We start from the raw sequence: 22,118 nt of genomic DNA, 5'->3' as shown, positions 1-22,118 counted from the left end.
CCCGTGTGGATATCAGGTTCTAGTCCTGTTAACTGAAGTTTCATTATTTTCCTGTAAACTGGACTAGATCCTACTTTCCTCAAATAATCTGGCTATATCTCTTCAAACTAACGTTTCCAATTTTCTTCCACTCTTTTGACTTGGAATCACTAAGAACAAATGGTATGAAGTTCCTAGAAATCTGATATGTCCTGATATAATATTATCACTTGTAATTCTAGTTATTATCTTAAAATGTATGTCACAGACATAACCATATTTCCTTGTCAACTGCATTATAACAAAGGCTCATTATATCTTTAACCATGGCTGTTTTTAAGTCTTTTGTCATTTATGAAAGTTATTGTTGTGCTTTTGCAAAAGCTATTTCCCAAAGCCCTGCAAACTGAATGTGAATGGACTGACATAAAGTTCAGAGAAATGACCCCAGCGGCTCACGTTTAGGTCATCTTTGTGCCTGTTGCTGTGTGGACCACTCAGGAAGTTTATCTGAACATCCGATGACATCAGACAAATTCAAATTGCAGAAGATGCTTCAACCCCAACGTCTAGAAATCTGACTGGCAGCCTTCGGGACTCAGGCTGAGTTTATAATTTGACCCAACCACTAACTTTTTTCTCTTGTTTCCATAGACATGCCTCTTATTAAATACCCAATTGCTCGCACCGTATAAGGCTAACTTCGGGATCCCACCTGCAACACCAGCTCCTGAAATGAGACACAACTGTTTAACTGAGCTGACCTGTCCTGAGATTAAGAGGTTGGTTCAATGAAATAATAGAGCACTCTATCAGCCTAGCTTCTAGACTGTGAAACTTCATTGAACTTTTTTTAAAAATTTATTTATTTATTTATTTACTTTGGCTGTGCCGGCTCTTCGTTGTGGCATGTGGACTTCTTAGTTGCGGCATGCATGTGGGATCTAGTTCCCCGACCAAGGATTGAACCTTGGCCCCCTGCATTGGGACGTTGCAGCATGGGGGATCTTTGTTGTGGCATGCAGGATCTTTAGTTGCAGCATGTGGGCTTCTTAGTTGTGGCATGCATGTGGGATCCAGCTCCCTGACCAGGAATTGAACCTGGACCCCCTGCATTGGGAGCATGGAGTCTTACCCACTGGACCACCAGGGAAGTCCCTCATTGACCTTTCAAAGACAGGACTGAAGAGGAACAGAATATGCCACCCCAAAATTTGCTTCTTCAGTATAAGGATTACTTTGAGCTGACTATTGTTAGTTTAGTTGTTAGATTCTTTTCCCAAATAGGGCATTACAGAGTATTGAGTAGAGTTCCCTGTGCTATAGAGTAGGTTCCTATTAGTTATCTATTTTATATATAGTACTGTATATGTGTCAATACCAATCTCCCAATTTAATCCCTCCCCCTCACTTGGTAACCATAAGTTTGTTTTCTACATCTGTGAGTCTATTTCTGTTTTGTAAATAAGTTCATTTGTACCATTTTTTTAGATGCCACATATAAGCGATATTATATATTTGTCTTTCTGACATCACTTAGTATGACAATCTCTAGATCCATCCATGTTGCTGCAAATGGCATTATTTCATTCTTTTTAATGGCTGAGTAATATTCCATTGTATATATGTACATCTTCTTTATCCATTCCTCTGTCGATGGACATTTAGGTTGCTTCCCTGTCTTGGCTATTGTAAATAGTGCTGCCATGAACGTTGGGGTGCATGTGTCTTTTTGAATTATGGTCTTCGCCGGATATATGCCCAGGAGTGGTTTTGCTGGGTCATATGGTAACTATTTTTAGTTTTCTAAGGACTCTCCATACTGTTCTCCATAGTGGCTGTACCAATTTACATTCCCACCAACAGTGCAAGATGGTTCCCTTTTCTCTACACCCTCTCCAGCATTTATTGTTTGTAGATTTTTTGATGATGGCCATTCTGACTGGTGTGAAGTGATACCTCATTGTAGTTTTGATTTAGCATCTGTTCATGTGCTTTTTGGTGATTATTTTTAAGAAACGACAGACACAGGAAAAGCTCTGAAAACCTATTGTAAGGGAAATTTACATTTATAAGGGAACTCTCCATTTTAGGCGTGTCTCCCTCTCTGTACCTAGAAGAGAAGGGTGACTCTAAATGACAAGAAACTCTTTATCAATGGAGAAGGTGCCCAACTTAATTCTGCAAAACAACCTTACCCTTTTCTACTGTGCTTTACCTGTTAACCTCCCATAAGTGACCTTCCCTCCTCCTCCATCTTTCTTGTGTCTTTAGCTGAAGAAGGTAATTAAGGTGATGGCTTGGGCCATTTCAGGGGAGTTAAACTCAGTTTTCCAGGGTAGCTCCCATGTATACAGGAGATATAAATGGTGTTAGACTTCTGTTACTTTTCTCCTGTGAATCTTGTATTACAGGGGTGGGGTCTCAGCCAGGAACCTAGAAGGGTGGAGGTAAAATTAGTTTTCCTCCCCTCTAAGGACATTTAGAAAGTTTCTGAGTTATTAACTATTAAAGTCACAGCATTCTTCTTTTTAGGAGCATAACTATCAATCAATCAACCATGAGCTCAAGGAAACACAACATAGTCCAATGCTAATGGAAAAATGGTATATTCTTAGCTGCCTCAGAAAGGCACAGCACACATGGGTCAAACAGCAAATCTGTGGTGGGCATCAGACCTTTGGCAGGGCTTACATTACATCTGTTAAACAGGTTGGGTTTTTAAACTTATTTCATAAGTTTATAAGACCTGCTCATTTACACTGGAATTTTTACACACACACACACACACATTTTCCACCAATACAACATATATACTATCTAGAGCCCATTTATCTTCTTATGTCAGCTTTGGTTCCATAGTGATCAAATTGTGGCAAAACTAAATTAGAGGTACTGATACTGTCATTAATTTGCCTTAGAAAGTTAACACAAAGAAGAACCATCTGTTTTTAAAAAAATGTCTCTGCTTGCATGTTAAAGGTATACTTCAGCATGAAGAGAGAAAAACACTCAATTACAAGATTTAGTTAAAAAAAGGATAATCCTAGAGGTCTCAAAGCATGACCTATAAATTGAGTCCTCTGTTATGTGATTTTTTTTAACGGCTATTCTTACACACACTTCAATTAAAAAAAACAAAATCGTAAATCACAGTGGTTCTTAAAAAATTCTATAAAATATCAACTTCAAAAATTACACAAAAATCTTACAGCCTAAAGTCAAGAAAAGAAATGTAAAAACAATTTGGGAATAAAGACTTTGAAACAGTTTCGCTAAACTCAAATATCTTACAAGCTCCATCACCCATCCCCGTCCCTGTGGCCTGCATGATGGACTTGGTGCCACCTCTGGGCTGGGCCGGGTGAGGTCAGAAGCACTTACAAATAAAAACACGAGGAGCTTGCAAATCCGGTTTGCTGGCCTGGGTAAGGAGTGGGCAGCAGCTTTCAAACTAGGTTGAATTCCCTCAGGTTTAGTTGTAGAATTGTGTCTTTCACAGCAGCAAACACGAAGCGGATATTCTCTGTGTCTGTAGCGCATGTGAAGTGGGAATAGATGACTTTCTCTTTGTCGGGATTCTGATCTTGATAGAGCTTCAGGATAAAGTCTCTGGCAGCTTTGACATCTTGCTTTGGTCCTAGTCATGAGGGCAGTTAGAGGAATAAAAAAGAAGGATCCCAACTCACCACTACGTCCTCCCAAAATCATTTTCAATGCACTCTTGTTCTTATTTGGAATCCTCCTTTGAGCCATCTTCTCTCTAGAGACTCATTTACCTGGGACACTATTTTTATTATACCTTATTATTAACCTGCAAAAGAGTATTTTAAAGCGTCCCCTGGTATCTAAAAATCATACTTTAAGGAGATTTGTTGAAAAATGACCTAATTTTCTGATTTGGACCACTTTTGAAGAGGTAATTCTTAAGTGAACTAGGAGAGCAAAGAGAAAGAATATGGGGACTAACATAACTAGTCACCCAAGTCTGACTCTAAAGCTTGAGAGCCGTATACTACATGGCAACGTGGTGAAGAAAGGGAAAAAGGAGAGTGCTTGAACACTACTCCTCTAAATATCAATGTCAAACTTGGTAACGTTTCTACACCAGAAATAATTAGCAATAGGGCATAAAGTCTCCTGCCTTGGATAGGTCACGTAGACACCTTCAGCGTCTACCCTGCGTCTGGTAAAGGGCTGCCACACTTCACCTTACACATCAGAAGTGCCAGGTGCCCTGACTGGCCCTGGAAGTGCAAAGGTGAGTCAGGCCCAGTCTCTGCCCTCAGGATCTGACTGGGGTGAGAGCTGAAGGCCGAGAGAGAGCAAGGCAAGCCCAGGCCCCCAAGGGAGCATGAGGGGGGGGGTGGACTTCCCAAAGGGGGAAGTGCCTGAGCCGGGTCTCAGAGAACAAAGTGGAGTTAGCAAAGGAGCTGGCAGTGTATTCCAGGCATTGGGAGAGGCGTGTGCGGAGGCGCGGAGGTGAAAACACACAGTGAGTCAACCGGAGCTTCCGTTCAGAGGTGGGGAATGGGGAGAAAGTCCATTAGAGGCAGATCAGGGAGGCCCCTGCGAGCCATGCTGAGAACTCTGAACTGATGCCAGGGAGGCCAGGTCAGCAAGATGGACACTTACTTACCGGTGTATTCTGGGAAATAGCTAATTAGATGAGAGTACATGATTTTCTCTTCCAAAAGATCCTTCTTGTTTAAAAACAAAATCACCGATGAGTTCAGAAACCAGGGGTAGGTGATGATGGTTTTAAATAAGGCTTTGCTTTCCTCCATGCGGTTCTAAGTGAAAAACAAGAGACTTAGGATAAATTAGAAAGAAAAGCAACGCTTCGGGAACAACATACCAAATCACTGGCTCCACCCATCTGTCCTCCTCTTACCCAGCTGCCGTCTCCAGGTCGCTGTCCTTGCTGAGGCTGCGGAGCAAGTGGGGTCTCCAGCCGCTATTTCCCTGGTCCCCACCCTCTCATTAATCACCCCCTTCCGGATCTCCTCTCCTGTAGCACCCAAACTCTTCTCTGACCCCAAAACACAGAAGGATATAAGAAAGGCTTCTGTGCAACTTGGAAAAAGCAGGTTCAAACCCATAGCTGACGGGAAGTTTTCTGTGTGTAACTACTGGGATTACCAAGTTGGGGCAGTTCAGAGGTGCAGACCGACCTGAGACACACTTTAATTGGGTGTGGGCTTCCAGGCTGGGTGTCAGGAGGCCGGTGACAATGAGAGGAAGGAAGGCTCTTCCGGCAGGGCCACCGCCCTTAGGAATGCTGGACGCTGGCAGAGAAGGGAACTAACGCTCCTGAGCACCTGCCCTGCACCATGCTTGACACGTGTGTAACACAAGCGAGCTCCCCAAGGGGAACGGGTCCCCGTTTTGTAGGTGAGCATACTATCGTTCACAAAATTTAAGTACTTTTCCAAGACTGTATAATAGTACAACCTAGTGGAAGCTATGCAGAAGGACAGTAATCATTTCTGGCCATTAGACACTGGCAAGAAAATATTAAGTGATCCTAATTTATGGAGAGCAGACAGGGCACATACAAATCTTATCTGGGGACAAATAATTGTTCCGGCAGCATTCCGCTCGCAAGTACTTCTAAGAGGAAAGAAACACTTTCCTTCCTTCCTTTAGACTGAGAAACACGAAAGCCCAGTGCACCGGCTCCAGAGGGACACGCCCTAAATTTCTATTCCTACACCTCCCAACTCCTGGGCCCATTATCCTACTCAGTACGTTTCTGGAGATCAATTCTGGAATTTACTACCAGAAAGGTGACATCTCACTTGTTTTTAAAGCTTCTTTAAAATTTATTATAATCTTACCAATAATGATCTCCAAGAAAATACAACACATGAAAAAACAATTCCTATACGGCACAGTGCGTGGATGCCACACACGTCTGCAACTAGGATGGAAAAGTCTGGAGTGGCAACCTAGGATTTTTTTCGCCAGATACCTAGGATTTTTCAGAGAGGAGAAAATATTTAATTTCTAGGCACAGCAGGGTAGGGTACTTACCCCTGGCACACCTGACTAATCCTTTGAGTTTCCCGAGAAATGTCCTAGGTAATTCCTGAGACAAATTTGGAGCTAATTTTTCATATTGGTAACTCAGTACCTTCACTTTTTAAAAAAAAATCTCTCCACTGGAAGAGCTGGGCAGCCGCCAAGATCTCTATTCTTCTTTGCACAGTGACACCAGTAAATGGGCTAATCCGCCACTAATAAGCTAATGTAACTGTGCTCCTCAGAGAAATGTCTGCTCTCAATAAATACCAGATAGAATCTGTTCATAATTATGGCCTAATCCTGGAAATAATTCTTTATTGATTTACTTGCATGCCCTACAAGCAAGAGATATTTCTACTGTAAAAGGTCAAGAGGTCTTGTGCAAAGGGTCGGGGAAAAGACAACGGTTATCACACAGAAAATACCCCCAACTTCACAAAGAAGTGACTGCAACGGTTCCCCTCACTTTCCAGGCAGATCCAGCTAACGGAGTTCCCCCAGCCAGCGTCATGGCCACTCTGCAGAGGACACTGAATGCCTGACTGGGGTGGATCAGTCCCAGCTGCCCTGAGCAAGTCCCTTCCAGGGAAAGCAAAGGGCAGATGCTATCCCAGGCAGGCCCAGGACAGCTCCAAGCATATGGCAACACTCCCCATGGCAACTCAGCTAGGGACCTAATTTGGGAGTGCCATGGGCCATGGAGGCTGGGAAGCCTGTTCTCAGATGAAGTTTATTAGAAATAGTGTTGTTCAACTTTGGCTGTATATTAACATCCCCAGGGGGCTTAGTGAAGATACCCCCACTGAAAACCAGGAAATAGGAATCTCTACTGTAGGGTCCTAAAGATTCTTTTTTTTTTTTTTTTAAATATGCAGCCAAGGCTGAGACCCATGGTTTTGAGTGGCTCTACCCTTTGTAGTGCATTAGATTAGATCCCCAAGCTCAGGCCACACACAGCGCCAATTAAATTAATCTCTGGGGCTGGCCCCAGCCGCCAGGTTTTTCTTTAAGGTGCCTTGGGGATTTTAGCGTGCACCTGAGTTTCAGAACCAGGATTCTAGGTTAGTGATTCTCAAATTACCTGGGATCTTAAAGATCCTGATTTATTCGGTCTGGGTTGATTCAGAAGGTGTGCATTTCTAACAAGCACCCAGGTGACGCCTGTGCTGTTAGCCCACAGACTTCACTTTGCAGAGCGAGGCGATTTAACCTAAGGGATAGGGTCTAATGCCAGAGCTGGCTGGCTTCTTGCAAACTGCAGAAATAGGTTTCTGTCTTCCGCAGCTAACTGAATTCCTCACCCAGCATACCTCATTGTCACACTCAGCGAGGACCTGGTCGTATTCACTCAGAGCAACCAAAAATATAATGGAGGTGACACTCTCAAAGCAGTGAATCCATTTCCGTCTTTCAGATCGTTGGCCACCAACATCCACCATCCTGTTCAACAGAAACATATGACTCTTTGGGGGAAAGGACATGGAAATCACACTCTTTAGGGTCCTCAGTAATTTTTAAGAATAAAAAGGGATCCTAAGATTAAAATGTTTGAGCACTGCTACTTTAAGCAATGAGGAGCCACTGGATGTTTCCTAGCAAAGGAGGCACAGAATGTAAGTGAAGTTACTAAAGATGTGTGCCGAGGTCGCTCAGGTGGAGCCTGCTTGGAGACACTGGTTAGGAAGCTGCTGCAATAGTCCAGGCAGAAGGCTCAAGCATCCACTTGGGCATTGCCCTAACCACCAGAGAGTGCCAGGACACCAGACACAAAAGAGCAGAAATGCAGGTAGGCAGGCAGGCTTCAGGACCACTGGGCTTCCTTCCAGCCCTCCCCCTTCTTGTTTCACTGGCTCCTCCAGTTACTCTACAAATCCTTTCTGCATTAGCTGGACGCCACCAGCTTATGGAAATGAGTCCAAGGGGCCTCTTTAGAGTAGAAAAGCATGTACTTCAAGAGTGCTGGGCCCTGTCTAAAGGGATGGCTGCTACACCACTGCAGCAACTGCAGCTGGACAAAGACGCAGCCTCGCTATTGGACCAGATCCTCCAACTTTTCAAGAGAAACTATCCCGCAACTTACCAAGAGATAGCAAATGTTTTAAGCAAAATAGCCCAATCTTTATAAATATTGGCTCAAAAATGTTTTTAAACGTCAAGTGGGCTAAAGAGAATTACATCTGTGGACCAGAGTCAGGTTTTGGAAGTTGCAAGCAGCAGTTGATTCTGAAAAGGTTTGGATAAATTTATGGGCACACAGGCATAGGGCATGTGCTTGCAGAGATGCAGAATATCAAGGGGCTCGATCAGAGGGCTCCCCCAACATGACAGTGCTCCAGAAGCACTGAGATGCAGGTGGGGTACAGACAGGACCTGGACACGGCAGGACTGTACTTACGCTGTCTCAACTAGACAAGCGTGTGTAACAATTATTAGGAGGAACAAGGGAACTAACAGATATAAAAGTCCCTTGAAATCTGCAGTGATAAATCTTGGAGAAGAGAATAGAAGGGAAGAGAAATATTCAACAGTATCTTCACTCTGTGGGTTACAGAAATATATATCTGTGTGTGTGTGTGTGTGTGTGTGTGTGTGTGTGTGTGTTTTACACATAAGAATCATTCCAGACATCAGTAGGGAGTCTCTTCTTCTCTAAGGGGAATAGAAAGGTGGTTTTTCTCTCCACTGTAGGACTTAAGACCAACGACAATTCTAAATACCCTGTGATGGAGAGGGCCAATATTGCCCTAAGAGATGGAAGCCCTTTTGGCAATAACACATTTAAGACTCCATTTGGGGACTTCCAAGCCTGGACAGATTCTTAACGGACTGTGTCAGGGTGACAGACTTACCGAAAGATGATGTTTTCCAAATCAAATGGGTACTCAATGATGCCGGTTGTGGGCACTCGGACACGAAGCACGTCTTGCTGCGTTGGCACAAACGATGGCATGGCGATCCGGTCAATGTCCGTCAGGTAACTGATGTTAGAGAACAAGATGCTGAGAAGGGAGAAATGCCCCTCCAGGGAAGTCACCCCAACTCACAGTGACCCTACTCAGATTCACGGATTCATCAGTGACTTTCGTGAGAGCCAACACTCCAGCCCTCCTACAACTGTGTGGAGAGAATATGGATCAGAAGCCTTCGTGAGCCTTCTGGGAAATGTGCAGATCTCGCCTCTCTTCCTGCTGGTTCTCAGCTCCCTCACTCTGGCCAGTGAGGGAGCCAGCGGGGCCACAGGAGGAGGAGATTGGAACAGGCCCTCTGACGTCTCACGTGTCCTCCTCTCCCCAAAGGTCCTTCTCCCTCCCACACGCCCTCATCCAAGAACATTACAGAATGTAGATGCTGTTCTTGGACACTTTGCTCAATGAGTTAGTCCAATGGGAAGTCCTCTCAAAATGAGAAAAAGTTCCTTGTTACACTGGGAAACTGAACACCTAAAATAACCCAAAGCTTGTCTTGGATTATTTTTGGCCAAATATTAAAGCCCTAAGCTTAAGACATGTCACTTTTTCTGTGGTAAAACAAGAGGACACTACTTTTTTTTAATCTTAAGGCCTTTTAAAGAGGCACTTTTGCATAAATAGCTGAGGCCCTGGGCAATGACGGCGTTGGTGACTTGGAGCCCCCTGCAAAGAGAGGTGGCCCCGCCTTCTCCCCCCAACCCCCTCCACCCCTCACCTACCCCCTTACAGGCAGAGCTCACCTAGGTCTGCTGGCGCTGAACACGTGGCCCCAAGGGGAGCCAAGAGGTAACAGGCAAACCCTATTCCTGTGCAGCCCTCAGCGCAGGAAGCAAACCACTGGGTCAGCCTTCTGTGACCCACGCCCCCATGCATGGCCCCAGGGCTTATCGTCAAGGACTTCCGTTTGTGATATTTTGATTTACACCTGTCTCGTTCCACTGGACTGTATGTTCCTTCAGGGCAGAGAGCACCAGTTGTACCGGTAGCCCTTACCTCAGTGCCTGGCACACAGCAGAGACACATCACATTTTTGTGAAATGAATACCTGTCCAAATAAGCAGACAGTACCAGCAGAGTGGATGACAACCACTGACCTGGACCAAGGAAGTGTCCAAGTGCCTGGGATCTTGCCAGTTCCAAAGGCAGGGCACTGTCCGGGTCTGTGAGTGCCGCTTTCTCTGTCGTTGCAGCTCTGTCCACCACCCTAGCCACTCCCCACGTTCTTCTCAGTGGACTTGCCCCAGTTTTCAGGGCTCCACTGAGTTCTACAGCAGGCCCAGGGGCTCTTTTCCGAGTTGATCTACATCAAGAGCCCCAGCCACTCCCCAGGGCCTTCACAGAAGCAAATGACACAGGCTGTCCCAGGGAAGGGCCAGGGATGCCTTGGCTGGCTTGGCACCGTCCCTGGCTCCCCAGCTGTCAGAGGCAGTCTGCCCTCCTCCTGGGGACACAGCCTTCCTTCCTGCGAGCTGTCTTCTATGCTGATCCAACAACGTATCAGGGCTTACTTTACTTCCTTTTCCTCCTTTGCTGCTGTGCTGGACCTAAATGTTCCTGTACTCAGATTGGTTGTGCTAACCTGGATTAATGTCACTCAACACTCAGCCTGGGACGAATGCCAAAGGGAGGCTAGTGAAACTGAGGAGGTAAGATTCTGGTTTCCTTTCCTGCCCACTGGCTTGTCCAGATGATGGGTGAATTACCCACCCACACCAGCTCGAAGGGCAATGACAGCACCTGAAGAGAAGGGGATGGGTCTGGGGAAAGGATTCCAGGGCCTTCAGAGGGCGGAAATGACGCAGGGCAAGAGGGAAGGAGCTGAGTTGCAGAAGAAGCAGGAATCCTCACCCCTTCAAGAAGGACCATGATAACTATTTGCCCAGTGACCTGGCTGATGGAAGCACTGCCTTGGGAAATTCTTAATAAAATCAAACCCTGTGATCTCCGTCGGAGAGTGTGCACGCAATGGATTACTCATTTAAAACTAGAGCCTTATGGATCCCAAATATAATGTGTAGGCAAACAAAGGGCTCCCGGACTGAGCTTCCTCCATGGCTGGGCCCGCAGAGCCTATCTCGCCCACTAGAGGGCAGCACCAGATCAGCCACTGACGGGTGTATTGCACTGCGCTTCTAAACTCTGATTTTAGATTTTAGGGCAATTGGACCTGCTGTCTACTGATCAGGAACCCAGAAGGCAGAGGGATATGGAGAGGGGGAAGTAGAAGCCAGAAGCAGACGTAGTCCTGGTTTAAATCAGATAGTTTCAGCACCCCAAATGAGATCAGTCCCACCAAGGGAAGCCCACGTTTGACTTACCCTCTCACTGAAAAGGACAGAGGCTTAGAACTTGACGAGGAAAGGTAGATATGGGCAGGGAGAGCTATCTGGGGCTCCACAGGGGGACTGAAGATTTCAGGAGGTGGGAAGAGAGGCAACTGAAAGTAAGAGTGGGTTACAGACGAGCAGAAGGGAGGCAGTGTGGCCCCCGGGTGCCTCATTTTAGCAAGTAGCTCATTTCTCCGCCCTTGCAGTGTGGCCGTGCCTGCCTGAAAGCACCCTGGGTGGCCCAGCCTGGGGCTCTGTACTCACTATCTGGCAGAGTCTGACAGCTGGTATTCCCTCCTCCTGTCATAACATTCCTGGATTCCCGGGTCCTGCCAGAGCTGCTTGATGGCCTCCACCTGGTCCCTGGAGAGAGCGGAGACCTTGTCTACGTCCACTACTCTGATCAGCTGGGCATTTTCCTGCTCAAAGGAAAAGAGAACCTTTCATTAGGCAAAGGAAAGGAAGCCAACATACTGATGACTTGGGGACAAGACCTGCCCTGGTCCGTGGATTAGGGAAGATGTCCCTAGATGCTAGGGTGTGGTGGGTGCTCTCCAGAAGAGCTGCTCACAGCCAAGCCACTCCGTTGCAGCCTCATTGGGTAGAGATGACGTGGCTGCTTAACTCAGTGGAGAGCGCCAGAGAAGGCCCAAGACCTGTGGCCTTCGGTCCCAGCAGTACCCCGGGGGCCAGTTTCACCAGCATTCAACACCCAGTTGCGAACAGAGAAACACGGGAACGATTGATCATCATTGATTATCATCGTACTAACAAACATTACTTCCTCATTAACATGCAACTCATGTTGAATACGTGTGTAGCCAATGGAACAATTTAAAAGTAACTTTATTGTTAGTGGCATACCAAGGGTGGGGTAAGCGGGTCCACCCCAGTGCAGGAAATAAAGGAGTGCGTCATCTTCAGATCATTGAAAAATAACACCACCAACAATCGTCAGTCGGCTTTCCTTCTCTTCCCTTTATTTTTTAAAAGATGTTTTAATAGACTTTACTTTTTAGAGCAGTTTTAAGTTAAGAGCAAAACAGAGAGGAAAGTACAGAGAGTTCTCATACAGTCTGCTTTTTATTATCAGCATCACTAATAAAACTCTTTCCCACTGGGTGGACCACACCCAGCGGAACCCTCACACCATGCCACTGACTGCTCTAATATTATGTTTACTATTCCATCACTAAATTATTATTGCTCTAATACTACTGCTTTATTCCAGTAACTGTTAAGATCATTATTGCTGTAATTATTACTGTTACAGCAGTTATCATTTATTACCCACTTAATAAGTGCTCAGGGCTCTACATATATTATCTCATCAACAGAAGGCAAGCCAGAGGCCAGAAATCTCTCCAAACCTTAGCAAATAGAAATGATAAGACTGGCCTGTATCCGCAACACATCCTTGTGTTGGCCCCAGAGACTCAGCATCCGATCCCTGGCTGCAAGTTGCAGCAAACAAGAGAATCCTGCTGAGGGAGACAGGAGCCCGGCCTCGTCTTCCCTCTCCCATCTTGCTGTATCTCACAGCAATTACATCATGCACTGGCAGCTGTGAGTCAGCAAAGCAACCTTTGGCAGCTCTGATCTCCTGCACCCCTTGAAAAGTCACTCTCATCTCGCATTTCTCATCATGAAACCCAACAGGAGGTTGGAGGAAAGGGAGATCTTATAGATTCACTTGACTCAGGGAAAGACCAAGGGCTGTGATTCAATCAACACGACTTTGCCCTACATCCATCAAGAGGGAGTACAAACTCTTCCCCTAGACTATGGGATCCTCAGGCAGGTAGAGGATCTTTGCAGAGTCTCAAACAAGGTCTAGGCAGTATGGGTTAGTGGCCAGTGCCTGGGCGGGGAACCAGGACCCTGAATTCTAAGTAGTTCAGTCGGGACTTTTAAGGAACCCAATAGGTTCCCTGCCTCAGCATGGTCATTTGTAAGAGGAGCCAGGGATTTTCAATGGGAACCTGATTTATAAGTATCACCCAAATGTAAGCAGATCTCGCCTTATTATTGCAATAGACGCCTAATAAATATTTCTTGTTTGCCAAAACAGGACACAGTGACAGCCCTTACACCAGGACTTCTAATCCTGCCCAGTGGCACATTTTGTGCCGTGTGCCCTATTGTTAGCCAGAGAGAACAATAAATGGAGAACGTGGACAGTGTCTCAATGTAGCAGGAGTGTCTCCCGCTTCCTTCCCTCCTCTCGCCACTCTCCCACCTCCCAAATATGGTCAGAGGGTCTCCACTGGAGGATGAGGATGACAGAGCTTCCCAGGATACCCCATTTGGCCACACCAGGCGTGGTGAGGGCGCTGACCTGGGCGTAGCTCTAAATTATCTGTTTTCCCGTCTTCGTGACAAGTCAGGAAATGCCACAAGGGCAGAGCCAATGTCTTACGTATCCTTACATCCCAGAACCTCATGCAGTGCCTGGCAAATAACAGGTGGCCTCTTTGGATGCAGGTGCCCAATAAACATCTGTGGTGCACAGAAAACTGTATCTCTCTAACGGATAACCATGGGAAAATAACAGTGAAAGAACACTAGAGCAGGATGATGGAAGCCTGTGCCGGGCACGGTGGGAACACGGAGGAGCTGGGAGACGGAAAAGCCTCCCTAGTGGAGGAAAGGCTCCGGTGACTCTTGGCCAATTGGTCTTAACCACTCTGCCCCTGGTACGGTCAGCATCTTTGCTTGTTGCTTGTCCGCAACACAAGGCAGGCCTCTTGTGTTGCTTTTCTACACGTAACTGTTAAATTCAGCGTACCTGCTGAGAGGTAGCCCTGTGAGAATCATCAGCGATGTTACAAATATTTCTACCTCTCCTCCTCACAAAGGCAATGAAGTACTGTACTCTGTGATGAAGGAAACATAAGTGGAAGCAACATCTGTCTGTTTTAGGAAGAAACTTTAAAGAACCAGTGAGTAATTCACCACATTGCCTTTTGTCTCCTGTGGTGATGACCATGGGATAAGATAGAGCCTCCATCAGCCAGGCTTCCTGAGTGACGATAATGAGCTAACACACCATACTGCATATGGAGCACGAGTGAGAAATCAGCTTTAATTAAGTAAGCTACACTTTGGCGGAAGTTTGTTACTGCAGCATAACCCACTCTATCCTGACTGATACATGTTGCCATGGATAAACCCAGTGTTTGGCTCTTCCAGTAGATAGAAAAAGTGGATCCCAGTGAGATATTAGAGAGGAATACAGGCTTCTACATAGGCTTCTTGGGGGAGAGGTGGAATTTGGGGAAAAGACATAGACCTGGGATTTCGGGTAACCAGGGGAACTCAGCCACGTGAGAAAAACATACTGTCTGTTCAGACCAGCGAGGGGATTTGGGTGGAATCCTGCTTGAAAGAAGAGGAGAACAGAGGCTCCTTAAAGACCCAACAATTGGGACTTTGGTTTGGAACAGACTAGACTTAAGGCGGCCAGAAGGAGTCCAAGTCTAGAGGTCTTCTGTCCGTCTTTGGCTGCTCCTGGTTAGCTCTCCCGCCTGTCTGGTTCAATTTTGTTTTTAATTTATTTATTTATATTTTTGGCTGTGTTGGGTCTTCATTTCTGTGCAAGGGCTTTCTCTAGTTGAGGCGAGCGGGGGCCACTCTTCATCGCAGTGCGCGGGCCTCTCACTGTCGTGGCCTCTCTTGTTGCGGAGCACAGGCTCCAGACACACAGGCTCAGTAGTTGTGACTCATGGGCCCAGCTGCTCCGTGGCATGTGGGATCTTCCCAGACCAGGGCTCGAACCCATGTCCCCTGCATTGGCAGGCAGATTCTCAACCACTGCGCCACTAGGGAAGCCCTGGATCAATTTTTTTTAAACCTCTTATTTTGAAATAATTTAAGACTTGGGAAAAGGTTGGGAACATGGTACAAAGAGTTCATCTCTGCCTTTCCAGATTGCCCAAATGTTCATAATTTCCTACCTTGCTTTATCATTCTCCCCACTCCCTCCACATGTGTTCGTACACACCCCCACCTGCACACATAACTCACACATATATTTTTCTCTGGAAATATCTGAAGGGAAACTGCAGACACAATGCCTCTTTATCTCTAAAGACTTCAGTGTTATTTCCTAAAAACAGACATATAGAACTTCCCTGGTGGCGCATTGGTTAAGAATCCGCCTGCCAATGCAGGGGACACGGGTTCGAGCCCTGGTCCAGGAAGATCCCACATGCTGCAGAGCAACTAAGCCCGTGTACCACAACTACTGAGCCCGCATGCCACAATTGCTGAGTCCGTGTGCCTAGAGCCCGTGCTCTGCAACAAGAGAAGCCACGGCAGGGAGAAGCCCGCGCACCACGGGAGAGTAGCCCCCGCTCGCCGCAACTAGAGAAAGCCTGTGCACAGCAACGAAGACCCAACGCGGCCAAAAATAAATAAAATTTTTTTAAAAAACAAACATATATAATCATATATAAAGGTCAAAATCAGGAAACTAACCCTGACACAATACTGTAGTCTACTCCTCAGACCTATCCAAAGTTTGACAGTTGTCCCATAAAGGTCCTTTATCTGCCCAATCTAGGCTCACATGTTGCATTCGGTTGTCTCTTTAGTCTCCATCTATCTGGAAAGGCTCTGCAGTCAGAGGAGCCGTTTGTGTTACTCTGATCAAGAATGGCCTGACAAGGATGTGTTCTTTAGTCACGAGTCATCACCAGGATGGCTGGTGGAGAGAGTGGCACAGCCGAGCCCCCAGAGTGTGTTCCAGGGGCAAATATTACAAAGGGCAGAGAGGAATGAGGAAGAGGGTGACCTGGTTTTTAAATAAATTGTATTGAAATATGAGATGAAAGACTTCTACACGTTAACAATGTGTGTTTTTAAAAAGTGGGGTTTTGTGCAGATTTCCCTCTGACTTGGCTAGAGAGTTTCATACACAGAGTGTGCGCATTTTTATCATTATGTTCAAACCACTTCTACAGTGCACACCGTCTGAGAGCAGGGAGTCCTTATATAATGGGGAAAATTTTGTGTCAGGTAGTTGGGCTTTTTCATCTCCTGGAAAGAGAGAAGAAATGTTCTAAGAGGATCAGATTGAGGGAAGAAATGTTATGATTTGGGCAGGGGACAGGCCGAGTCTGAGGGGGCTGACATCTAAGTGGAGAAATCCAGGAAGCAGATGAATAAAATGGGTCTGTAGTTCATGGAAAGATCCTCGGCTAGAGGAGCGTATTGAACTGAAACGGCCTAACTCATATATTTCTTTGAAAAGAACAATCACAAAGCAGTAAATATCACTGGAGCAAATAGAGCAGATGCAGAAACACAAACAGTTTCTCAAACACTGAGCTCACATCTGGCTTTTCCTCTCTCCCTTTCTCAGACAAAAGCACCATTTTCACTGCTCTGAAGAAAGAAGAACACAGAAACCAGATGTCCTACATGTGTGTTTCACTCAGTAATTCCCAGGGTGACAGTGGAAGGAGCTGCTTTTGAAGTGTCGCCCTGCTGGCTTCACACTTGGATCCCCGGCCGCCTGGGTGACAGTCGCTTTCGAGCCCAGCCAGCCCCTCTGGCTGGAATCCAGGGCCCAGTGGGCAGCCCCATTCTCCACCAGGTCCTCACAGGGGGAGCCCCTACACCATTAACCGCCCAGCACTGCAGGGCCCAGAGCCTTCTCACCGACTAGGGGAGACTCTTCCCTAGTCAGAAGCCGGAGTTCCTGTTCTTTCATCAGATACTTAATCATTTTCGTTAAAACCTTTATCCATTAACATATTCTAGATAATAAAAGCCTAATTTAATACTATTCCAAGTGTCTACTATCATATGCAGTACCTCAAAAGCTTTGTAAAAACAAATGAGATTAAAATAAGATTAAAAATGAAAGTTCCCCGTAACATAATATTTCTGACTTTCACACAATCACTCCTCCTTGTTTTAACATCTACATCAAGATCCAGAACTACACTACATATTCTATCAAACTAAAATTAGGAAGTAAAATTTCAGTGCTCCGGGCTTCCCTGGTGGCGCAGTGGTTGAGAGTCCGCCTGCTGATGCAGGGGACACGGGTTCGTGCCCCGGTCCGGGAGGATCCCACATGCCGCGGAGCGGCTGGGCCCGTGAGCCATGGCCGCTGAGCCTGCGCGTCCGGAGCCTGTGCTCCGCAACGGGAGAGGCCACAACAGAGAAAGGCCCGCGTACTGCAAAAAAACAAAACAAAATTTCAGTGCTCCATAACGATCAGCTTTGAAAGCATCTCAAAAATTGCATTATAAAGAAAATGCTGGTAAACTGTGCTAGAGAAAGGAATGTTTTCTATAAAAAACAAAGAACTTCTGCTTCTGGTAAGGAAGACTAGGACATTTAGATCAACTCTTCTACTAAGGACAGCTATTGATGGTGGACAAAATATTTTCAAAAGTATGCTCAAGAATAATCAGGAAACTAATGAACAAGTAAGTAATTGCTGGGCCAGAGTGTAGGGTAGGGTGGCATCCAAGGAGTTGAACCAGCATTTGGGAAACCTTTCTCCCTGGGGCTTCTTCTTGTTCTAGAAGGAGCAGTGTGAGGTTTAACAGCTCCTTTTTCAATATTACAGGACGAGGGAAAGTTAGCAAGAGCTAAAGGCCCTTAGAAGCCCTCTGGCTCCAGGTTGGGATCCAAGGGGTAGCTCTTAGTGACCTGCAACTCAGCTTGGAATCACCACAATATCAGAAATTGAGTATCCCCAGACACCTGGCAGAAGAAAAGAAAGTTTCTTTTTGAAGCTTGGAAGATTGCATCTTCCTTACCCTCTAATTATTTTTTCATGCGTGTCCAGCACACTAACAAAAAGAACCAAGCATAAGAAGATAAGACAACTCCAAACATGAGGTGACAAGTAAAAAGATGCAAGAAGATATACCATGCAAACAGTAACCCAGAGGAAGGAGGAATCTATTATCATAAAAATAGACCTTAAGGTTTATTTGTTAATTATACCTCAGTAAAGCTGGGGGGAAAAAGTAGACTTTAAGGTTAAAAGTATAATTGGAGATAGAGATATTTCAAATGACAAAAAGGTTCAGAAAGACATAACAGTTCTAAAGTTGTATGCAGCTAATAACATAGGCTTAAAATATAAGAAAAAAATCTCTAAGATCTAAATGGTGAAAGGGACAAATCTTCATCTTACAGGAAACTGAAACATACCTCTCTCAGTAACTGATAGAATAAACAAAAAATTCAGTAAAGATATACACAATTCAAACATAATCAGCAAATTGGACTTTATGGACACATGTAGAGCCCTATATTCCAAATAACTAGAATATATACTTTTTTCAAGCACACCAAGAATAGTTACAAAAATGACCATTAATTTGAGATTTCACATTTTCAAAAACTGGTTTTCCAGCTTCTTTTGATCACTTTCTAATTCCCATTTCCTTGGCAACTCTTGGCTCCAGCAGGGATGCCACCATTGCCACCAGCCCAGCCGACCCACTGTGTAGGCATTTGAATATTTAACCACTGTTCTAAAGCTACCTAGATTTCTCCTCATAGAAAGGCAGTCTTCCACCACACTCAGAATGGGAAGGAAGCTTTTCTAACCCAATTCAAGATTCAAAAGAAATCTTTATTTCTACTCCAATCTTTGTCCTCCTCTTTCTCCTTATCTTTTCTCCAACAAAAATACATAACAGAATTCACTGGCCACAAAGTGTTGGCATGAAAAGCCAAGTTACTTTATTTTTTCCTGTCAGTCAAAATTTCAGTGGGTTTAACTTAAAAGGCTCTTTCCAAAGAGTCCTGCCATAAATTACTTTGGCACAAACATCCAAAGCTACAGTGAGTGTTAATAACGCAGCTGAGAGATAGAATCTTTGGCCTTACACTGTGTCAACTTGGCGAAGCACGCTCCCTTCCCTGTAGGACTCTGGGTTAGGATCTGCTACAAGAGAAGTTTGAAAGGGATCTGGGAGTCGGGGGAGAAACAGCGGCCGTCGTGCTCTGAAGGTCAGAGCTCTGCTTTAGTACAAATGCACGCATGCGTGCACGCGCGCGCACACACACACACACACACACACACACACACATTGTGACTGGTCTTCTGGTCAACCTCACTGATGGGGGGTGCGTGTGCAGCAGCTGGGCCTCAGCACCCCTAGCTCCCACTTGGACCTTCTCCTTCAACTTCTCCACATCCTGGGGCAGACATACATGCAGGTCCACAGCAAAGGATGCCAGTTTCTGCTGCAAGTCACCTGCACTGTCAACACGGAGATGTGAGAGGCAGATGCAGGTTCCACTTAGTCCCCATGGGGTCCATTCGCCTTCATGGGTTCCCATCTGTCTCTGTAGGTTCCAGTTTGCCTTTGCTCTGGCTCCTTCACATCCAGCTTTTCTCCCCGACTACCAGCCCTGCTGCCCAAACACCAGATATGCAGAGGCAGTTCCAACATCTTCTTCACGGCTCCAACAGCTACATACAATGCAATCCCTAAAACGAATCCATTATTCCACATCGCTTTGAGTGACTGACTTCCTGATCAAATCAGGAATCTTCCATGCTGGTCCATTCAATTCTCTTTAGGGGCAAAATACCCTATAACCGTAGGTCTAGGTGATGGTAACAGTTTAGGCCTCAGTTGGGGTGACCGAAATGGACCCAAACTCAGCGAGGCACTCGCAGCCAGACTCCATCATCATTCAGTGCACAGTATCACATGCCTGCTCCCTGCTAGATCCAGGCCTGCTTCTGGGAATATAAAGAGGACCGTGGCCCTGCCCTTGAGGGTTCCAAAATGACAGATCCGCACACAAACGCTAAGAGATCAAAGAAAGGGAGACATTTCAATTGGGGGTGAGTGACAGGATGGGCTAAGATTTCCCACCAGAATTGCCCTGATGTTTATAAAGAGAAGGGCTGTGTCTGCCCTTCGTGTACTCATGAATGTGGATTCCCGAGTGTGCTTGTTAAAGGCAGCACCGTGAAAGTGCAGGGACCAGACCAATTCTTTGCTATATCACCTTTCACACAACATTCCTTCCCCTGAGATGCTTTGGAAAGCACCTGAACTCCCTCAGGTGCCAGGGTCCTGAATATATTCAAGGTAGAGCCCACCCCCCACTCTGCACCCCCAGAAGGAAATGAGTATATTGGTCCAATGGAAGCTGCCTCTCAGAAAATCATTTGTTTTAGGCCCTTTTAACTGCATGTGCCCAGAGGCCACATATAATAACATGGTCATGTTCCGCAGCAAGTTGGGATTTTCTGTCCCTATCACCTTCTTCCTCCCCCTCCCTCCTGTAGTTGAGAGTTTTTCTAGGTTTTTTTAGCACATCAAAATTGGGTTATGAGAGACTGTTCAAATTAGCAAGAGAAGGATCTGTCTCTTTTGTACCTGTGCCTCTCTGCAGAATCTGCTGGGAGGACTGGAGCGTCTATGCCAGGACACACTCAGGTCCTTCCCACATAAAGCTGGGAATGACGGTGGCCAAGGCCCTGATGTTGGGAAGGCCAGGACTTACAGAGAAAGGCAGAGGGGCAGAAAAAGAAGAGAGACCAGAGGAGCAGGGCTGGGGATGGGTGGGGGGCTTCTAGACCAAAAGATACCCCCCAACCCTCCACCACCCCCCTTGAAGGGAAAGTAATAAATGCTTTGCTCCCCCGCTGGCTTCCTGTAGTACCACGATCAGCTATAAGAAATCTTATTCTCTCTTTGGTATTGGACTCTGTCTGTGGCCCTTCCAGAAAATAAGGCATAATAAAGGCTTACAGATATAAAAAGCACACAGGCAAGGTCTCAGTTCAAGAATAGGCTGGTTCCAATTTAATGTAAAGTTGGTTGTTGGGAGCTCAAAGCGTTTTCCCATTAAGACAAAGATTGCTCTGGGTCCACCGATCCTGTTTTATTTCCCTACCGGGCTCATAGGTTGGGCTACATTTCCCAGTCTCCCTTGCAGTCATGTAACTGAGTTCTGAGTGATGAAGTCCGGGCTGACATGATGCACACCACTACCAGGGCTGGCTTTAAAAACTTCCCATACAATCCTCCTCCACTCTACCTTTTTTCATTTCTCAGCTGAAAGGACAGGATGATGAGGGCCAAGAGGAGGGGAGCCTCCAGGTGCAGGAGACCTAGATCCCTGAGGAAATGTGCGGAGCAGAGCCCATCACTCACCAACTCCCATTGGATTGAGACAGACGTGGCCCAGAAATAAACACTGATTTTGCTAAGCCACTGAAGTTTTGGTGTTGATTTATTTTAGCGGCTATCGAAGTTTACTTTATGCACCCATAAAGAGAAAGAAGAGAAGCAACGTGAGAATGGAGAAGTCCCGGGCTAGCTCCAAGAAACCCACGTGAACCAGCAGAGACAAACCAATGCGCTGAAGGCACTGGCCACAGCCGGGGGGCCTAGTGTGGATCATGTGTGATTTTTTAAAAAGCCACTCATCTCTGGTCTCCTCATGTCTGCCATGCCCCCATCCTGCCTCCCAGTGGCTCTCTCTTCAAGGCCCCAGATTCTCACACCCAAACTGTAGGACCACTTCCTATACACATACGTTCCAAGAGAACGTGAGCACCCAAACCACCTGATCGCCCTTCTCTCCCATCAAACACTACAGGTCCTCCAGACAGGAGGCTGTGTGGCCTGGAGAGAACGGCCCTGAGCAGTTATTTTTCCTTTACCCGTATCTGAGCCCAAATGTGGTAATACTAGAGAAAACAGGCTAATGGCCCCAACTGTCAGTACCTCGACTGACACCCCACACAGGTTTATTTACACTCCTTCCCAGTCCAATATGTACCGATGGTGGGGTTGGGGAGGACGCTGCTCCA

General features: G+C 46.1%; 1 protein-coding gene across 2 annotated transcripts in view; it reads right to left on the bottom strand.

Moving 5' to 3' along the window:
- Nucleotides 1-2,591: 2,591 nt before the first annotated feature.
- The window catches only part of GNA14 (G protein subunit alpha 14), a 195,023-nt gene continuing 175,496 nt past the window's right edge, over nt 2,592-22,118 (bottom strand). For both annotated transcript variants that reach the window (XM_082843254.1, XM_082843255.1), the window contains exons 3-7: nt 11,567-11,721; nt 8,856-8,984; nt 7,317-7,446; nt 4,619-4,772; nt 2,592-3,619 (exon numbers count right to left, since the gene is read on the bottom strand). In XM_082843254.1, coding sequence (XP_082699380.1) covers nt 3,429-3,619; nt 4,619-4,772; nt 7,317-7,446; nt 8,856-8,984; nt 11,567-11,721 — 759 coding nt within the window. In that variant the 3' untranslated portion in view covers nt 2,592-3,428. The remainder of the gene's footprint in view (nt 3,620-4,618; nt 4,773-7,316; nt 7,447-8,855; nt 8,985-11,566; nt 11,722-22,118) is intronic.

The sequence above is a fragment of the Leucopleurus acutus genome (genome assembly GCF_964270905.1).
Source record: "Leucopleurus acutus genome assembly, chromosome: 7".
NCBI classification, from domain to species: domain Eukaryota; kingdom Metazoa; phylum Chordata; class Mammalia; order Artiodactyla; family Delphinidae; genus Leucopleurus; species Leucopleurus acutus.
This window is presented reverse-complemented; position numbering and strand designations above follow the sequence as displayed.